This window comes from Zonotrichia leucophrys, unplaced genomic scaffold (assembly GCF_028769735.1).
Source record: "Zonotrichia leucophrys gambelii isolate GWCS_2022_RI unplaced genomic scaffold, RI_Zleu_2.0 Scaffold_843_21254, whole genome shotgun sequence".
In the NCBI taxonomy this organism is placed as follows: Eukaryota; Metazoa; Chordata; class Aves; order Passeriformes; family Passerellidae; genus Zonotrichia; species Zonotrichia leucophrys.
In genome coordinates, this window is record NW_026993048.1 from 1 (window position 1) to 21,254 (window position 21,254).

Sequence of the window (21,254 nt, forward strand, 5' to 3'; positions counted from 1 at the left end):
TCCCTAAAACATCCCTAAAAATCCAATTTTTTCCCACCGATTTTCGCCATTTTTTCACCGTTTTTCGCCATTTTTTCACCTAAAATCCCCAAATTTTTGCCCCAAAATTCCCATTTTTTCCCTCATTCCTGTCCTCTCCAACTTCCCAAATTTCTCCTTTTCCTGCATCCCCAACCCTTCAAACCCCCTGGAAAAATTGAATTATTTTCGCATTTTTGCTCCGATTTTCGCCATTTTTTCACCGTTTTTCCCCATTTTTTTTCCCAAAATTCCCATTTTTTCCCTCATTCCTGTCCTCTCCAACTTCCCAAAATTTCTCCTTTTCCTGCATCAAGAACCCCCTGAAAAATCCCATTTTTCCACGTAAAATCCCCATTTTTTCACTGATTTTCTCCATTTTTTCACCGATTTTTGCCATTTTTTCACCTGAAATCCCCAAATTTTCCCAAAATCCCATTTTTACCCCATTCCTGTCCCAAAATTTCTCCTTTTCCTGCACCACAAACCCCAAGAACCCTTGAAAAATCCCATTTTTCCACGTAAAATCCTCATTTTTTCACCGATTTTCGCCATTTTTTCACCTAAAATCCACATTTTTACCCCAAATTTCCTCCCCTTCCTGTCCTCTCCAACTTCCCAAATTTCTCCTTTTCCTGCATCAAGAACCCCCTGGAAAAATCCAATTTTTTTCCCATTTTTCCACCTAAAATCCCCATTTTTTCACCGATTTTCGCCGTTTTTCCCCAAATTTTTGCCCCAAAATTCCCATTTTTTCCCCTCATTCCTGTCCTCTCCAACTTCCCAAATTTCTCCTTTTCCTGCATCAAGAACCCCCTAAAAAATCCCTAAAAAATCCAATTTTTGTCCCATTTTTCCACGTAAAATCCCCATTTTTTCACCGATTTTCGCCATTTTTTCACCGATTTTCCCCATTTTTTTTTCCCTTTTTCCCCAAAATCCCCATTTTTCCCCCCAAACTTCTCCCACCCTTCATCTCGAGCCCGGCCAGCTCGGGCCCGTCCTTGCCCTCCTCGGCCCTGCAGCTCCCAACCCCCAAAAACCCCAAAAAATTCCCATTTTTTCCACCAAAATCCCAAAAATTCACCATTTTTTCACAGAAATTTCCGGTTTTTTTGCCCCAAAAATCCCATTTTTTGCCCTCGTTCCTCTCCAACTTCCCAAAATTTCTCCTTTTCCTGCATCAAGAACCCCCTGAAAAATCCCATTTTTCCATGTAAAATCCTCATTTTTTCACCGATTTTCCCCGTTTTTTTGCCATTTTTTCACCCCAAATTTTCCCAAAATTCCCATTTTTTCCCTCATTCCTGTCCTCTCCAACTTCCCAAATTTCTCCTTTTCCTGCATCAAGAACCCCCTGGAAAAATCCAATTTTTTTCCCATTTTCCCACCTAAAATCCCCATTTTTTCACCGATTTTCGCCATTTTTTCACCTAAAATCCACATTTTTACCCCAAATTTCCTCCCCTTCCTGTCCTCTCCAACTTCCCAAATTTCTCCTTTTCCTGCATCAAGAACCCCCTGAAAAATCCAATTTTTTTCCCACCTAAAATCCCCATTTTCCCACGTAAAATCCTCATTTTTTCACCGATTTTCGCCATTTTTTCACCGTTTTTCCCCATTTTTTTCCCCTTTTTTCCCCAAATCCCCGTTTTTCCCCCCAAACTTCTCCCACCCTTCATCTCGAGCCCGGCCAGCTCGGGCCCGTCCTTGCCCTCCTCGGCCCTGCAGCTCCCAACCCCCAAAAACCCCAAAAAATTCCCATTTTTTCCACCAAAATCCCAAAAATTCACCATTTTTCACAGAAATTTCCGGGTTTTTTTCCCCAAAATTCCCATTTTTTTTCCCTCCTTCCTGTCCTCTCCAAATTCCCAAATTTCTCCTTTTCCTGCATCAAGAACCCCCTAAAAAACCCCATAAAAAATTCAAATATTTCCCATTCTCCCACCAATTTTCGCCATTTTTCACTGTTTTTTACCATTTTTTCACCTAAAATCCCCAAATTTCCCCAAAATTCCCATTTTTTCCCTCATTCCTGTCCTCTCCAACTTCCCAAATTTCTCCTTTTCCTGCATCAAGAACCCCCTGGAAAAATCCAATTTTTTTCCCATTTTTCCACGTAAAATCCCCATTTTTTCACCGATTTTCGCCATTTTTTCACCGATTTTCGCCATTTTTTCACCGTTTTTCCCCGTTTTTTTTCCCCAAATCCCCATTTTTCCCCCCAAACTTCTCCCACCCTTCATCTGGAGCCCGGCCAGCTCGGGCCCGTCCTTGCCCTCCTCGGCCCTGCAGCTCCCAACCCCCAAAAAACCCCAAAAAATTCCCATTTTTTCCACCAAAATCCCAAAAATTCACCATTTTTCACAGAAATTTCCATTTTTTCCCAAACTTTTTGCCCAAAATTCCCATTTTTTACCTCATTCCTGTCCTCTCCAACTTCCCAAATTTCTCCTTTTCCTGCATCAAGAACCCCCTAAAAAAATCCCTAAAAATTCAATTTTTTCCCATTTTTTCACTGATTTTTGCCGGTTTTAGCCTATTTTTCACCCCAAATTTTCCCAAAATTCCCTTTTTTTACCCCATTCGTGTCCTCTCCAACTTCCCAAATTTTCTCCTTTTCCTGCATCAAGAACTCCCTAAAAAATCCAATTTTTGTCCCATTTTCCCACCTAAAATCCCCATTTTTCCAACGATTTTCGCCATTTTTTCACCTAAAATCCCAAATGTTTGCCCCAAAATTCCCATTTTTTCCCTCATTCCTCTCCTCTCCAACTTCCCAAAATTTCTCCTTTTCCTGCATCAAGAACCCCCTGAAAAATCCCTAAAAAATCCAATTTATTTCCCCATTTTCCCACCTAAAATCCCCATTTTTTCACCGTTTTTCTCCAAATTTTCCCAAAATTCCCATTTTTTCCCTCATTCCTGTCCTCTCCAACTTCCCAAATTTCTCCTTTTCCTGCATCAAGAACCCCCTGAAAAATCCCTGGAAAAATCCAATTTTTTTCCCATTTTCCCACCTAAAATTCGCATTTTTTCACCGATTTTTGCCATTTTTTCACCATTTTTCCCGGTTTTTTTTCCCCAAATTCCCATTTTTTCCCTCATTCCTGTCCTCTCCAACTTCCCAAATTTCTCCTTTTCCTGCATCAAGAACCCCCTAAAAGATCCCTAAAAAATCCAATTTTTGTCCCATTTTCCCACCTAAAATCCCCATTTTTTCACCGATTTTCGCCATTTTTTCACCTAAAATCCCCAAATTTTCCCGAAATTCCCTTTTATTACCTTGTTCCTGTCCTCTCAAACTTCCCAAAATTTCTCCTTTTCCTGCATCAAGAACGCCCTAAAAAATCCCTGGAAAAATCCAATATTTTTCCCATTTTTTCACCGTTTTTTGCCATTTTTTTACCAATTTCCGCCATTTTTTCACCTAAAATCCCCAAATTTCCCCGAAATCCCATTTTTTCCCTCATTCCTGTCCTCTCCAACTTCCCAAAATTTCTCCTTTTCCTGCATCAAGAACCCCCTGGAAAAATCCAATTTTTTTCCCATTTTCCCACCTAAAATCCCCATTTTTTCACCGATTTTCGCCATTTTTTCACCGTTTTTCCCCATTTTTTTTTCCCCAAAATCCCATTTTTTACCCCATTCCTGTCCTCTCCAACTTCCCAAATTTCTCCTTTTCCTGCATCAAGAACCCCCTGGAAAAATCCAATTTTTTCCACTTTTTCCCACCTAAAATCCTCATTTTCCCACGTAAAATCCTCATTTTTTCACCGATTTTCGCCATTTTTTCACCGATTTTCCCCATTTTTTTTCCCTTTTTTCCCCAAATCCCCATTTTTCCCCCCAAACTTCTCCCACCCTTCATCTGGAGCACGGCCAGCTCGGGCCCGTCCTTGCCCTCCTCGGCCCTGCAGCTCCCAACCCCCGAAAACCCCAAAAAATTCCCATTTTTTCCACCAAAATCCCAAAAATTCACCATTTTTCACAGAAATTTCCGTTTTTTTCCCCAAAATTCCCATTTTTTTTCCCTCCTTCCTGTCCTCTCCAACTTCCCAAATTTCTCCTTTTCCTGCATCAAGAACCCCCTGAAAAATCCCTGGAAAAATTCAATTTTTTTCCCATTTTCCCACCTAAAATCCCCATTTTTTCACCGATTTTCGCCGTTTTTTCACCTAAAATCCACAAATTTTTGCCCCAAACTTCCCATTTTTCCCCTCACTCCTCTCCTCTCCAACTTCCCAAAATTTCTCCTTTTCCTGCATCAAGAACCCCCTAAAAAATCCCTAAAAAATCCAATTTTTTCCCACCTAAAATCCCCATTTTTCCACGTAAAATCCCCATTTTTTCACCGATTTTCGCCATTTTTTCACCGTTTTTCCCCGTTTTTTTTCCCCAAAATCCCCATTTTTCCCCCCAACCTCTCTGCCCACCCACCCTTCATCTGGAGCACGGCCAGCTCGGGCCCGTCCTTGCCCTCCTCGGCCCTGCAGCTCCCAACCCCCGAAAACCCCAAAAAATTCCCATTTTTTCCACCAAAATCCCAAAAATTCACCATTTTTCACAGAAATTTCCGGTTTTTTCCCCAAATTTTTGCCCCAAAATTCCCATTTTTTCCCTCATTCCTCTCCTCTCCAACTTCCCAAATTTCTCCTTTTCCTGCATCAAGAACCCCCTGGAAAAATCCCATTTTTCCACGTAAAATCCCCATTTTTTCACCGATTTTCTCCATTTTTTCACCTAAAATCCACATTTTTACCCCAAATTTCCTCCCCTTCCTGTCCTCTCCAACTTCCCAAAATTTCTCCTTTTCCTGCATCACAAACCCCCTAAAAAATCCCTAAAAAATCCAATTTTTCCCACCTAAAATCCCCATTTTCCCACGTAAAATCCCCATTTTTCCACCGATTTTCGCCATTTTTCCACCGATTTTCGCCATTTTTTCACCGTTTTTCCCCATTTTTTTTTCCCCAAAATCCCCATTTTCACCCCAAACTTCTCTGCCCACCCACCCTTCATCTGGAGCACGGCCAGCTCGGGCACGTCCTTGCCCTCCTCGCGCGTGCGCTTGGCCGTGCGCAGGCGCAGCTCCGGCTCCGGCGGGCACAGCACCACGGCCACGCGCCGGAACCCCGCGAAGGGACGGAGCTTCCTGCGCTGGGCTGAGGCGTACACGTTGGTCTGGGGGGGGAAAAGGAAATTTGGGTCAAAAAATGGGAAATTGGGGAAAAAACGGGGAAAAAATCGGATTTTTTAGCGATTTTTTAGCGATTTTTAAAGGCAGTTTCTCTAAAAATGGAGGAGGAGGAGGAGGAAGTTTCCTCCATTGGGCTGAGCCATAGATGTTGGTCTGGGGGGGGAAAAGGAAATTTGGGTCAAAAAATGGGAAATTGGGGAAAAAACGGGGAAAAAATCGGATTTTTTAGCGATTTTTTAGGGGTTTTTAAAGTCCATTGGTCTGAAAATGGAGGGTTTGGGGAGGACGCAGCTTCTGCCACTGGGCCAAGGCGTACACGTTGGTCTGGGGAGGGAAAAGGAAATTTGGGTTAAAAAATGGGAAATTTGGGAAAAAACGGGGAAAAAACGGGGAAAAAATCGGATTTTTTAGCGATTTTTTAGCGATTTTTCAAGGGTTTTTTTTGTTATCATCACTCAAAACAGGGACTCGTCTTCCTGTGCTGGGCTGAGTTGTACAAGTTGGTCTGGGGGGAAAAACGGGAAATTTGGGTTAAAAACGGGAAATTTGGGAAAAAACGGGGAAAAAATCGGATTTTTTAGCGATTTTTTAGCGATTTTTTAGCGATTTTTTAGGATGTTTTGAAGGCAGTTTTCCTGAAAGAGGAGGAGGCAGCTTCCTCTGTTGGGCTGAGGTGTACACGTTGGTCTGGGGGGGAAAAATGGGAAAATTTGGGTCAAGAAATGGGAAATTTGGGAAAAAACGGGGTAAAAACAGGGAAAAATTGGATTTTTTAGTGATTTTTTAGGGGATTTTGGAGTTTGTTTCACTGAAAATGGAGGGTTTGGGGAGGAGGCAGCTTCCTGTGCTGGGCTGAGGCGTACACGTTGGTCTGGGGAGGGAAAAGGAAATTTGGGTCAAAAAATGGGAAAAAATGGGAAAAAACGGGGGAAAAAATCGGATTTTTTAGTGATTTTTTAGGGGTTTTTAAAGGCAGTTTCTCTAAAAATGGAGGAGGAGGCAGCTTCCTGTGTTGGGCTGAGGCGTACACGTTGGTCTGGGGGGAAAAACCAAAGAAATGGGAAAATTTGGGTGAAAAATGGTGAAAATTTGGGAAAAAACGGGGAAAAAATCGGATTTTTTAGCGATTTTTTAGGGGTTTTTAAAGTCCATTGGTCTGAAAATGGAGAGTTTGGGGAGGCATTTCCATCAGAGATGTTGGTCTGGGAGAAAAAAACGGGAAATTTGGGAAAATTTGGGTGAAAAATGGTGAAAATTTGGGAAAAAACGGGGAAAAAATCGGATTTTTTAGCGATTTTTTAGGGGTTTTTGGAGTTTGTTTCACTGAAAATTGAGGATTTGGGGAGGGTGCATTTTCCACCGCTGGGCTGAGCTGTAGACCTTGGTCTAGGGAGGGAAAAGGGAAATTTGGGTCAAAAAATGGGAAATTTGGGAAAAAACGGGGAAAAAATTGGATTTTTTAGCGATTTTTAAGGGGTTTTAAAGGCAGTTTCTCTAAAAATGGAGGAGGAGGCAGCTTCCTGTGCTGGGCTGAGGCATAGACGTTGGTCTGGGGGGAAAAAACGGGAAATTTGGGTCAAAAAATGGGAAATTTGGGAAAAAACGGGGAAAAAATCGGATTTTTAAGCGATTTTTGGAGTTCATTTCACTGAAAATGGAGGGTTTGGGGAGGAGGCAGCTTCTGCCACTGGGCTGAGGCATCCACGTTGGTCTGGGGAGGGAAAAACGGGAAATTTGGGTCAAAAAATGGGAAATTGGGGAAAAAACGGGGAAAAAATTGGGAAAAAATTGGATTTTTTAGTGATTTTTTAGTGATTTTTCAAGGGTTTTTTTGGTTATCATCACTCAAAACAGGGACTCGTCTTCCTGTGCTGGGCTGAGCTGTACACATTGGTCTGGGGGGGGAAAAAGGGAAATTTGGGTCAAAAAATGGGAAATTTGGGAAAAAACGGGGAAAAAATCGGATTTTTTAGCGATTTTTTAGCGATTTTTAAGGGATTTTGGAGTTTATTTCACTGAAAATGGAGGGTTTGGGGAGGACGCAGCTTCCTGTGTTGGGCCGAGGCGTACACGTTGGTCTGGGGGGGAAAAATGGGGAAAATTTGGGTGAAAATTGGGAAAAATTGGGATAAAAAATGGGGAAAAATTGGGGAAAAAATCGGATTTTTTAGCGATTTTTTAGGGGTTTTTAAAGTCCATTGGTCTGAAAATGGAGGTTTTGGGGAGGCATTTCCATCAGAGATGTTGGTCTGGAGAGAAAAACGGGAAATTTGGGAAAATTTGGGCAAAAATGGTGAAAATTTGGGAAAAAACGGGGAAAAAATCGGATTTTTTAGCGATTTTTTAGTGATTTTTTAGAGATTTTTAAGGGGTTTTGGAGGCAGTTTTGCTGAAAATGGAGGAGGAAGCTTCCTGTGCTGGGCCGAGGCGTACACGTTGGTCTGGGGAGGGAAAAGGAAATTTGGGTCAAAAAATGGGAAATTTGGGAAAAAACGGGGAAAAAATCGGATTTTTTAGCGATTTTTTAGGGATTTTTTAGGGGTTTTTTAGGGGGTTTTAAAGGCAGTTTCTCTAAAAATGGAGGAGGAAGCTTCCTGTGCTGGGCTGAGCCATAGACGTTGGTCTGGGGGGAAAAAACGGGAAATTTGGGTCTAAAAATGGGAAATTTGGGAAAAAACGGGGAAAAAATCGGATTTTTAAGCGATTTTTTAGCGGGTTTTGAAGGCAATTTTCCTGAAAGAGGAGGAGGCAGCTTCTGCCACTGGGCTGAGCCATAGATGTTGGTCTGGGGGGGAGAAATGGGAAAATTTGGGTTAAAAATGGGAAAAAACGGGGGAAAAAATTGGATTTTTTAGCGATTTTTTAGGGGTTTTGGAGTTGATTTCACTGCAAATGGAGGGTTTGGGGAGGGCTCATTTTCCCCCGCTGGGCTGAGCCTTAGACGTTGGTCTGGGTGGAAAAACGGGGAATTTGGGAAAATTTGGTGTCGGTGTCCCCATGGAGGTGACAGTGATGTCCCCAATGTCCTCAATGTCCCAGTGCCACCCCAATGTCCCCCAATGTCCCCAATGTCCCCCCAATGTCCCCAATGTCCCCAGTGTCCCCACAGTGTCACCTGGTCCAGGATGTGTCAATGATGTCCCCAGGGTGGTGTCATTGTCCCCAATGTCCCCATTGATGTCCCCAGTGTCACCTGGTCCAGGATGTGTCCCCATTGATGTCCCCAATGTCCCCACAGTGTCACCTGGTCCAGGATGTGTCTGCGTCCCCAATGTCCCCCCAATGTCTCCAATGTGTCCCCAACGTCACTCCCAATGTCCCCAATGTCACTCTCAGTGTCCCCAATGTCCCCAGGTCCAGGATGTGTCCCCAATGTCCCCAATGTCCCCACAATGTCACCTGGTCCAGGATGTGTCTGTGTCCCCAATGTCCCCCAATGTCCCCTCAATGTCGCCAGTGTCCCCATTGATGTCCCCAATGTCCCCACAGTGTCACCTGGTCCAGGATGTGCCAATGATGTCCCCAGTGTCCCCAGTGAGGTGTCAGTGTCCCCATGGAGGTGACAATGATGTCCCCAGTGTCCCCTGGTCCAGGATGTCCCCCCAGTGTCCCCCCAGTGTCCCCAATGTCCCCACTGATGTCCCCAATGTCCCCAGTGTCACCTGGTCCAGGATGTGTCTGTGTCCCCAAAGTCCCCCCAATGTCTCCAATGTGTCCCCAATGTCCCCAATGTCACTCCCAGTGTCCCCAATGTCCCCAGGTCCAGGATGTGTCCCCAATGTCCCCACAATGTCACCTGGCCGAGGATGTCCCCACAGCGTCACCTGGTCCAGGATGTGTCCCCAATGTCCCAAATCCCCCCAGTGTCCCCCCAATGTCCCCAATGCTCCCCCATTGTCCCCAGTGTCCCCATTAATGTCCCCAGTGTCCCCAATGTTCCTACAATGTCACCTGATCCAGGATGTGTCCCCAATGTCCCCAATGTCCCCCAATGTCCCCATTGATGTCCCCATTGATGTCCCCAGTGTCACCTGGTCCAGGATGTGTCCCCAGTGTCACCTGGTCCAGGATGTGTCCCCAATGTCCCCACAGTGTCACCTGGTCCAGGATGTGTCAATGATGTCCCCAATGTCCCCATTGATGTCCCCACAGTGTCACCTGGTCCAGGATGTGTCAATGATGTCCCCAATGTCCCCACAATGTCCCCAATGTCCCCAATGTCACCTGGTCCAGGATGTAGTTGCGCCGTTTCCTGGCCGCGATCTGGATCAGGCGGTTCAGGCACTGCGTGGCCTGGCCGATCAGCACATCCCAGCGCCCGGCGTAGTTCCGCTGTCTTCTTAAACCCATCACCTGGGGACAGGTGTGACACTGGTGTGACACTGGTGTGACATTGTGTGACACCCCAATGTCACCCCAGTGTCCCCCAGTGTCACCCAGTGTCCCCCAATGTCACCCCCTGTCCCAGCCCTGCTGGATCACGCACATCCCAGCGCCCGGCGTAGTTCCTTTGTCTCCTTAAACCCATCACCTGGGGACAGGGGTGACACTGGTGTGACATCGTGTGACACCCCCAGAGCCACCCCTGTGTCCCCAGTGTCACCCCCTGTCCCAGCCCTGCTGGATCAGCACATCCCAGCGCCCGGCGTAGTTCCGCTGTCTGCGGAGCCCCATCACCTGGGGACAGGGGTGACACTGTCATTGTCACCTGGGGGCTGTGACACCCTGTGTCACCTCAGTGTCACCCCAGTGTCACCCCAGTGTCACCCCCTGTCCCAGCCCTGCTGGATCAGCACATCCCAGCGCCCGGCGTAGTTCCTTTGTCTCCTTAAACCCATCACCTGGGGACAGGGGTGACACCGGTGTGACATCAGTGTGACACCCCCAGAGCCACCCCAGTGTCACCCCCAGTGTCCCCAGTGTCACCCCAGTGTCACCCCAGTGTCACCTCAGTGTCACCCCAGTGTCACCCCCTGTCCCAGCCCTGCTGGATCAGCACATTCCTCTGTCTGCGGAGCCCCATCACCTGGGGACAGGGGTGACACTGGTGTGACATCGGTGTGACACCCCCGTGTCACCCCAGTGTCACCCCAGTGTCACCCCCAGTGTCACCCCAGTGTCACCCCCTGTCCCAGCCCTGCTGGATCAGCACATCCCAACGTCCTGCACAGTTCCTTTGTCTTCTTAAACCCATCACCTGGGGACAGGTGTGACATTGTCATTGTCACCTGGGGCTGTGACACCCCCAGTGTCACCCCAGTGTCACCCCAGTGTCACCCCCAGTGTCACCCCAGTGTCACCCCAGTGTCACCCCAGTGTCACCCCCAGTGTCACCCCCAGTGTCACCCCAGTGTCACCCCAGTGTCACCCCCTGTCCCAGCCCTGCTGGATCAGCACATCCCTCTGTCTTCTGAGCCCCATCACCTGGGGACAGGTGTGACACTGGTGTGACATTGGTGTGACATCAGTGTCATTGTGTCACCTGTCACACTGCCAGAGTCACACCTGTGTCACCTCTGCGTCCCGTGTCACATCCCCAGAGCCAGCCCTGTGTCCCCAGGTGTGTCCCCAGGATGTCCCCAGGTGTCCCCAATGTCCCCAGGTGTCCCCACCCACATTCTCTTCATGATGCCCTTGGTGCCCAGGATGTCCCCAATGTCCCCACTGATGTCCCCAGTGTCCCCATTGGTGTCCCACCCTCATCCTGTCCATGATGGCGTTGGTGCCCAGGATGTCCCCATTGATGTCCCCATTGTCCCCAATGTCCCCATTGGTGTCCCCACCCTCATCCTGTCCATGATGGCGTTGGTGCCCAGGATGTCCCCATCGATGTCCCCATTGATGTCCCATTGATGTCCCCACCCTCATCCTGTCCATGATGGCGTTGGTGCCCAGGTGTGTCCCCATTGATGCCCCAGTGTCCCCAATGTCCCCAATGATGTCCCCATTGATGTCCCCATTGGTGTCCCCACCCTCATCCTGTCCATGATGGCGTTGGTGCCCAGGATGTCCCCAATGTCCCCAATGATGTCCCCAATGTCCCACCCTCATCCTGTCCATGATGGCGTTGGTGCCCAGGATGTCCCCATTGATGTCCCCAATGATGTCCCCAATGATGTCCCCAATGATGTCCCCATTGATGTCCCCAATGTCCCCATTGTCCCCAGTGTCCCCCACCCTCATCCTGTCCATGATGGCGTTGGTGCCCAGGATGTCCCCATTGATGTCCCCAATGTCCCCAGTGTCCCCATTGATGTCACAGGTGTGTCCCACCCTCATCCTGTCCATGATGGCGTTGGTGCCCAGGATGTCCCCAATGTCCCCAATGATGTCCCCAATGTCCCCAATGATGTCCCACCCTCATCCTGTCCATGATGGCGTTGGTGCCCAGGATGTCCCCAGTGTCCCCAGTGATGTCCCCAGTGTCCCCATTGGTGTCCCCATTGGTGTCCCACCCTCATCCTGTCCATGATGGCGTTGGTGCCCAGGATGTCCCCAATGTCCCCATTGGTGTCCCCATTGTCCCCAACGTCCCCATTGGTGTCCCCACCCTCATCCTGTCCATGATGGCGTTGGTGCCCAGGATGTCCCCAATGTCCCCAATGTCCCCATTGGTGTCCCACCCTCATCCTGTCCATGATGGCGTTGGTGCCCAGGTGTGTCCCCATTGTCCCCAGTGTCCCCATTGGTGTCCCACCCTCATCCTGTCCATGATGGCGTTGGTGCCCAGGATGTCCCCATTGATGTCCCCAATGTCCCACCCTCATCCTGTCCATGATGGCGTTGGTGCCCAGGATGTCCCCAATGTCCCCATTGATGTCCCCAATGTCCCCAATGTCCCCATTGGTGTCCCACCCTCATCCTGTCCATGATGGCGTTGGTGCCCAGGATGTTGAATCTCCTCCCGGCGTTCTCGGCCGCGTGACGCAGCGCCCACGTCGTCTTCCCCGCGCCCGGGAGCCCCACCATCAACAGCACCTGGGGACAGTGGGGACAATGGGGACATCAATGGGGACATCAATGGGGACACTGACAGCCCCACCATCAGCAGCACCTGGGGACAGTGGGGACATCAATGGGGACATCAATGGGGACATTGGGGACACTGACAGCCCCACCATCAGCAGCACCTGGGGACACCAATGGGGACATCAATGGGGACACTGACAGGGTCACCCTGACAGCCCCACCATCAGCAGCACCTGAGGACAATGGGGACAGCAATGGGGACATCAATGGGGACACTGACAGGGTAACACTGACAGCCCCACCATCAGCAGCACCTGGGGACAGCAATGGGGACATCAATGGGGACAATGGGGACACTGACAGGGTCACCATCAGCAGCACCTGGGGACAATGGGGACAGCAATGGGGACAATGGGGACACTGACAGCCCCACCATCAGCAGCACCTGGGGACAATGGGGACAGCAATGGGGACATCATTGGGGACAATGGGGACATCAATGGGGACACTGACAGCCCCACCATCAGCAGCACCTGGGGACAGTGGGGACAATGGGGACACTGACAGGGTCACCCTGACAGCCCCACCATCAGCAGCACCTGGGGACAGTGGGGACATCATTGGGGACACTGGGGACACTGACAGCCCCACCATCAGCAGCACCTGGGGACAGCAATGGGGACATCAATGGGGACATCAATGGGGACACTGACAGGGTCACACTGACAGCCCCACCATCAGCAGCACCTGGGGACAATGGGGACATCAATGGGGACAATGGGGACATCATTGGGGACATTGGGGACACTGACAGCCCCACCATCAGCAGCACCTGGGGACAATGGGGACAATGGGGACATCATTGGGGACATTGGGGACATCATTGGGGACACTGGGTCACCCTGACAGCCCCACCATCAGCAGCACCTGGGGACATTGGGGACATCATTGGGGACAATGGGGACACACTGACAGCCCCACCATCAGCAGCACCTGGGGACAATGGGGACATCATTGGGGACATCATTGGGGACAATGGGGACATCAATGGGGACACTGACAGCCCCACCATCAGCAGCACCTGGGGACAGCAATGGGGACAGCAATGGGGACAATGGGGACATCATTGGGGACATCATTGGGGACATCATTGGGGACACTGACAGGGTCACCCTGACAGCCCCACCATCAGCAGCACCTGGGGACAGTGGGGACAATGGGGACATCAATGGGGACAATGGGGACACTGACAGCCCCACCATCAGCAGCACCTGGGGACAGCAATGGGGACATCATTGGGGACATTGGGGACAATGGGGACATTGGGACACTGACAGCCCCACCATGAGCAGCACCTGGGGACAGCAATGGGGACATCATTGGGGACATCACTGGGGACACTGACAGCCCCACCATCAGCAGCACCTGGGGACATCACTGGGGACATTGGGGACATCATTGGGGACATTGGGGACACAGGGTCGCCCTGACAGCCCCACCATGAGCAGCATCTGGGGGGACAATGGGAACATTTGGGGACAATGGGGACATTGGGGACATCATTGGGGACATCATTGGGGACATTGGGGACATTGGGGACATTGGGGGGACATTGGGGACATTGGGGACATCAATGGGGACATTGGGGACATGACTGGGGACATTAGGGGACACTGGGGACGTCATTGGGGACATTGGGGACATTGGGGACATCAATGGGGATATGGGGGACATTAGGGGACATTGGGGATGGGACACCCCCCAGAGCCACCCCGGTGTCACTGTGACCCATCCCAGTGTCCCCAGGATGTCCCCAATGTCCATCCCCATGGCCCTGTGTCTGTCCCCAATGTCCTGGTGTCTGTCCCCAATGTCCCTGTGTCCCAAATGTCCCCATGACCTTGTGTCCGTCCCCAATGTCCCCAATGTCCCCAATGTCCATCCCCATGTCCCCAATGTCCCCAGTGTCCCCAAGATGTCCCCAATGTCCACCCTCACAATGTCCCCAATGTCCCAGTGTCTGTCCCCAATGTCCATTCCATGTCCCTGTGTCCGTCCACATGTCCCTGTGTTTGTCCCCACAGTGTCCCCAATATCCTCAGTGTCCATGTGTCTGTCCCCAGTGTCCCCAATGCCCCTGTGTCAATCCCAGTGTCCCCAATGTCCCCAATGTCCCCCCTCACACTCAGCCTTTGTCCGTGGTCCCCGTGTCCCCCTGTCCCTGTGTCCGGCCGGGCTGGCCTGGATGGACACTGACCCCAGGATGTCCCTGTGTCCATCCCAATGTCCATCCCCAATGTCCATCCCCAATGTCCCCAATGTCCATCCCAATGTCCCCAATGTCCATCCCCACAATGTCCCCAAGGTGTCCTGAATGTCTCAGTGTCCCCAATGCTCCCAATGTCCCCAATGTCCATCCCCAATGTCCCCAATGTCCCCAATGCCCATCCCCAATGTCCCCAATGTCCATCCCCAATGTCCCCAATGTCCATCCCCACAGTGTCCCCAATGTCCATCCCCAATCCCCTCAATGTCCCCCCCAATGTCCATCCCCACAGTGTCCCCAATGTCCATCCCAATGTCCATCCCCAATGTCCCCAATGTCCATCCCCACAGTGTCCCCAATGTCCATCCCAATGTCCATCCTCAATGTCCCCAATGTCCCTGAGTCTTTCCCCAATGTCCCCAATGTCCATCCCCAATGTCCCTAAGGTGTCCGTCTGTCTGTCCCCAATGTCCCCAATGTCCCCCCAATGTCCATGTCTCTGTCTCCAGTGTCTATCCGCACACTGTCCCTAATGTCCATCCCAATGTCCATCCTCAATGTCCCCAATGTCCCTGAGTCTTTCCCCAATGTCCCCAATGTCCATCCCAATGTCCCCAATCCCCCCAATGTCCCCATTGATGTCCCCAATGTCCCCAACGTCCATCCCCAATGTCCATCCCCAATGTCCATCCCAATGTCCCCAATGTCCATCCCCAATCCCCCAATCCCCCCAATGTCCCCAAGGTGCCCCCAGTGTCCATCCCAGCGTCCATCCCCACAATGTCCCCAATGTCCCTAATGTCCCCAAGGTGTCCCCAATGTCCCCAATGTCCCTGTGTCCATCCCCAATGTCCATCCCCAATGCCCATCCCCAATGTCCCCAATTTCCCCAATGTCCATCTCCACAGTGTCCCCAATGTCCCCAGTGTCCGTGTGTCTGTCCCACCTCACACTCGGCCTTTGTCCGTGGTCCCCGTGTCCCCCTGTCCCTGTGTCCGGCCGGGCTGTCCTGGATGGACACTGACCCCAGGATGTCCCCAATGTCCCCAATGTCCCCAATGTCCATCCCAATGTCCCCAATGTCCATCCCCATGTCCCCAATGTCCCCCCAATGTCCATGTGTCTGTTCCCAGTGTCCATCCCCACAGTGTCCCCAATGCCCATCCCAATGTCCCCAATGTCCCCAAGGTGTCCCCAATGTCCATCCCCAATGTCCATCCCCAATGTCCCCAATGTGTCCGTGTGTCTGTCCCACCTCACACTCGGCCTTTGTCCGTGGTCCCCGTGTCCCCCTGTCCCTGTGTCCGGCCGGGCTGGCCTGGATGGACACTGACCCCAGGATGTCCCTGTGTCCATCCCAATGTCCATCCTCAATGTCCCCAATGTCCCCAATGTCCCCAATGTCCATCCTCAATGTCCCCAAGGTGTCCGTGTGTCTGTCCCCAATGTCCATCCCAATGTCCCCAATGTCCCCAAGGTGTCGCCAGTGTCCCCAATGTCCCCAATGTCCCCAATGTCCATCCCCACAGTGTCCCCAAGGTGTCCCCAATGTCCCCACCTCACACTCGGCCTTTGTCCGTGGTCCCCGTGTCCCCCTGTCCCGGTGTCCGGCCGGGCTGTCCTGGATGGACACTGACCCCAGGATGTCCCCAATGTCACCAACGTCCCTGTGTCCATCCCAATGTCCATCCCAATGTCCCCAATGTCCCCAATGTCCCCACAGTGTCCCCAATGTCCATCCCCACAATGTCCCCAAGGTGTCCCCAATGTCCCAGTGTCCCCAATGCTCCCAATGTCCCCAATGTCCATCCCCAATGTCCCCAATGTCCCCAATGTCCACCCCCAATGTCCCCAATGTCCATCCCAATGTCCATCCCAATGTCCATCCCCAATGTCCCCAAGGTGTCCCCAGTGTCCCCACCTCACACTCGGCCTTTGTCCGTGGTCCCCGTGTCCCCCTGTCCCTGTGTCCGGCTGGGATGTCCTGGATGGACACTGACCCCAGGATGTCCCTGTGTCCATCCCAATGTCCATCCCCATGTCCCCAATGTCCCCAATGTCCCCAGTGTCCATCCCCACAGTGTCCCTAATGTCCCCAATGTCCCTGAGTCTTTCCCCAATGTCCCCAATGTCCATCCCCACAATGTCCCAAATATCCCCAATGTCCCCAAGGTATCCTCAATGTCCCCAATGTCCATCCCCACAGTGTCCCCAATGTCCCCAGTGTCCATGTGTCCATCCCAATGTCCATCCCAATGTCCATCCCCAATGTCCCCAAGGTGTCCGTGTGTCTGTCTCCAATGTCCATCCCCAATGCCCTCAATGCCCCCAATGTCCATCCCCACAGTGTCCCCAACGTCCATCCCAATGTCCATCCCCAATGTCCCAATGTCCCCCAATGTCCCTGAGTCTTTCCCCAATGTCCCCAATGTCCCCAATGTCCATCCCAATGTCCCCAATGTCCCTGAGTCTTTCCCCAATGTCCCCAATGTCCCCAATGTCCCCAATGTCCCCAATGTCCGTGTGTCTGTCCCCACCTCACACTCAGCCTTTGTCCGCGGTCCCCGTGTCCCCCTGTCCCTGTGTCCGGCTGGGCTGGCCTGGATGGACACTGACCCCAGGATGTCCCCAATGTTCCATCCCAATGTCCATCCCCAATGTCCCCAAGGTGTCCGTGTGTCTGTCCCCAATGTCCATCCCCAATCCCCTCAATGTCCCCAAGGTGTCCCCAATGTCCCCAATGTCCCCAATGTCCCCCCAATGTCCCCAAGGTGTCCGTGTGTCTGTCCCCACAGTGTCCCCAATGTCCATCCCAATGTCCATCCTCAATGTCCCCAATGTCCCTGAGTCTTTCCCCAATGTCCCCAATGTCCATCCCAATGTCCATCCCAATGTCCATCCCCAATCCCCCCAATGTCCCCAAGGTGTCCCCGATGTCCCCAATGTCCCCCCAATGTCCCCAATGTCCATCCCCACAGTGTTCCCAATGTCCCCAATGTCCATCCCAGTGTCCATCCCCACAGTGTCCCCAATGTCCATCCCAATGTCCATCCCCATGTCCGTGTGTTTGTCCCCAATGTCCGTGTGTCTGTCCCACCTCACACTCGGCCTTTGTCCGTGGTCCCCGTGTCCCCCTGTCCCTGTGTCCGGCCGGGCTGGCCTGGATGGACACTGACCCCAGGATGTCCCTGTGTCCCTCCCAATGTCCATCCCCACAGTGTCCCCAATGTCCCGTGTCCATGTGTCTGTCCCCAATGTCCCCAATGTCCATCCCCAATGTCCCCAATGTCCATCCCCACAGTGTCCCCAATGTCCATCCCAATGTCCCTGTGTTTGTTCCCATGTCCCTGTGTCCATCCCAATGTCCATCCCCAATGTCCATGTGTCTGTCCCCAGTGTCCATGTGTCTGTCCCCCAATGTCCCTAATGTCCATCCCAATGTCCCCAGTGTCCCTGTGTCTGTCCCAATGTCCCCAATGTCCGTGTGTCTGTCCCACCTCACACTCGGCCTTTGTCCGCGGTCCCCGTGTCCCCTGTCCTGGTGTCTGGCTAGGATGTCCTGGATGGACACTGACCCCAGGATGTCCCCACTGTCCCCAATGTCCGTGTGTCCATCCCAATGTCCCCAATGTCCCCAATGTCCATCCTCAATGTCCCCAATGTCCATCCCAATGTCCCCAATGTCCCCAATGTCCCTGAGTCTTTCCCCAATGTCCCCAATGTCCATCCCCAATGTCCCCAAGGTGTCCGTGTGTCTGTCCCCAATGTCCATCCCCAATCCCCTCAATGTCCCCAATGTCCCCAATGTCCATCCCCAATGTCCCCAAGGTGTCCGTGTGTCTGTCCCACCTCACACTCAGCCTTTGTCCGTGGTCCCCGTGTCCCCCTGTCCCTGTGTCCGGCCGGGCTGTCCTGGATGGACACTGAACCCAGGATGTCCCTGTGTCCATCCCAATGTCCATCCCCAATGTCCATCCCCAATGTCCCCAATGTCCATCCCAATGTCTTCAATGTCCCCGTGTCCATCCCAATGTCCATCCTCAATGTCCCCAATGTCCCCAATGTCCCTGAGTCTTTCCCCAATGTCCCCAAGGTGTCCGTGTGTCTGTCCCCAATGTCCCCAAGGTGTCCCCAGTGTCCCACCTCACACTCAGCCTTTGTCCGTGGTCCCCGTGTCCCCCTGTCGCGGTGTCCGGCCGGGCTGGCCTGGATGGACACTGACCCCAGGATGTCTCCAGTGTCCATCCCAATGTCCATCCCCAATGTCCCCAATGTCCCCAATGTCCATGTGTCTGTCCCCAGTGTCTATCCCCACAGTATCCCCAATGTCCATCCCAATGTCCCCAATGTCCCTGAGTCTTTCCCCAATGTCCCCAATGTGTCTGTGTGTCTGTCCCCAATGTCCATCCCAATCCCCATAATGTCCCCAAGGCATCCTCAATGTCCTCAATGTCCCCGTGTCCATCCCCAATGTCCATCCCCAATGTCCCCAATGTCCATCCCAACATCCATCCCAATGTCCCCAATGTCCATCCAAATGTCCATCCCCAATCCCCACAATGTCCCCAATGTCCCCAATGTCCATCCCCACAATGTCCCCAATGTCCATCCCAATGTCCATCCCAATGTCCCCAATGTCCCCGTGTCCATCCCCAATGTCCATCCCCACAGTGTCCCCAATGTCCCCAGTGTCCCTGTGTCCATCCCCAATGTCCATCCCAATGTCCATCCCAATGTCTCCAATGTCCACCCCAATGTCCATCCCCAATGTCCCCAAGGTGTCCGTGTGTCTGTCCCCAATGTCCGTGTGTCTGTCCCACCTCGCACTCAGCCTTTGTCCGTGGTCCCCGTGTCCCCCTGTCCCTGTGTCCGGCCGGGCTGGCCTGGATCAGGCTGTAGCCGGGGGTCAGTGGCCGGAGTGGCCGCGGCCGCTGCCCGAAGTTGAAGTGGACGCTGCAGTTCTTGACCAGCACGTGGGGAAAGAGCGCCCGGCCGGCCAGCAGCGCCTTGGGGACACGGAATGCCACCCCCTGGCACCGCCCGTTCTTCAGGAAGGACAGCTCCACATCGTCCCCGGCCTCGAAATCCTGGGAAAACGGGAAAAAACGGGAAAAAATGGTGAAAAAACGGTGAAAAAACGGGAAAAAACGGGAAAAAACGGGGAAAAAATGGTGAAAAAATGGGAAAAATCGGCGAAAAAATGATGAGAAACGGCGAGAAATGGACAAAACCCAACCCCATGGCCACCCCCTGGCACCGCCCGTTCTTCAGGAAGGACAGCTCCACATCATCCCCAGCCTCGAAATCCTGGGAAATGGGGAAAAACGGTGAAAAAACGGGAAAAAACGGTGAAAAAATGGGGAAAAAACGGTGAAAGAACGGGGAAAAAATGGGAAAAAAATGACACAGAAATGGTGAGAAATGGTCAAAACTGGCACTGCCCGTTCTTCAGGAAGGACAGCTCCACATCATCCCCAGCCTCGAAATCCTGGGAAATGGGGAAACGGGGAAAAACGGTGAAAAAACGGGAAAAAACGGGGAAAAAATGGGAAAAAACGGTGAAAAAATGGTGAAAAAATGGGGAAAAAACGGTGAAAAAATGGGAAAAAAATGGTGAAAAAACGGGGAAAAAATGGGGAAAAAACGGTGAAAAAATGGTAAAAAAATGGTAAAAAACAGTAAAAAAAGGGTGAAAAAAGGGTGAAAAAACGGTGAAAAAATGGTAAAAAAAAGGCAAAAAAAAGGGTGAAAAAAAAGGTGAAAAAAAGGGGAAAAAACGGGGAAAAAATGGGAAAAAAATGGTGAAAAAATGGGGAAAAAACGGTGAAAAATCGGGAAAAAATGGTGAAAAAATGGTGAAAAAACGGTGAAAAAATGGGAAAAAAAGGGTGAAAAAACGGTGAAAAAATGGTGAAAAAATGGTGAAAACAATGGGAAAAAACGGTGAAAAAATGGTGTAAATTGGGTGAAAAAACGGTGAAAAAACGGTGAAAAAACGGTGAAAAAATGGGGAAAAAATGGTGAAAAAACGGGGAAAAAATGGGGAAAAAATCGTGAAAAAACGGTGAAAAAAGGGTGAAAAAACGGTGAAAAAATGGGAAAAAAAGGGTGAAAAACGGTGAAAAAACAGGGAAAAAACGGGGAAAAAATGGGAAAAAAATGGTGAAAAAATGGTGAAAAAATGGGAAAAAACGGTGTAAATTTGGTGAAAAATCGGGGAAAAAACGGTGAAAAAACGGGAAAAAATGGTGAAAAAATGGGGAAAAATGGAGAAAAAATGGTGAAAAAATGGTGAAAAATGGTGAAAAAACGGTGAAAAAATGGGAAAAACGGCAAAAAAAAGGGTGAAAAAATGGGGAAAAAACGGCAAAAAAGGGTGAAAAAATGGGAAAAAAATGGGAAAAATGGTGAAAAAAACGGGGGAAAAATGGTGAAAAATGGTGAAAAATCGGGGAAAATACGGTGAAAAAATGGTGAAAAAGCGGTGAAAAAACGGCAAAGAAACAGTGAAAAAATGGGAAAAAACGGTGTAAATTTGGTGAAAAAACGGGGAAAAAATGGGAAAAACGGTGAAAAAACTGCGGAAAAATGGGAAAAATCGGGAAAAAACAATGAAAAACCGGGAAAAAAACGGTGAAAAATGGTGTAAATTTGGTGAAAAAGACAGTGAAAAAATGGTAAAAAAATGGTGAAAAAATGGTGAAAAAATGGGAAAAAATGGTGTAAATTTGGTGAAAAATGGTGAAAAAATGGTGAAAAAATGGAAAAAAACCGGTGAAAAACCGGTGAAAAAATGGGGAA

The 21,254-nt window shown here is 50.5% G+C and overlaps 1 protein-coding gene across 1 annotated transcript; it reads right to left on the reverse strand.

The window, feature by feature from the left end:
- Positions 1-5,010: 5,010 nt before the first annotated feature.
- On the reverse strand, positions 5,011-19,760 carry LOC135442008 (heterogeneous nuclear ribonucleoprotein U-like protein 1; the record flags this gene model as incomplete). The annotated part of the gene is made up of 5 exons (XM_064701563.1): positions 5,011-5,202; positions 9,443-9,571; positions 12,074-12,196; positions 19,274-19,540; positions 19,701-19,760. Coding segments are annotated over 5 exons (771 nt in total), but the record flags the coding sequence as incomplete, so codon positions are not given.
- Between the last annotated feature and the right edge of the window lie 1,494 nt (positions 19,761-21,254).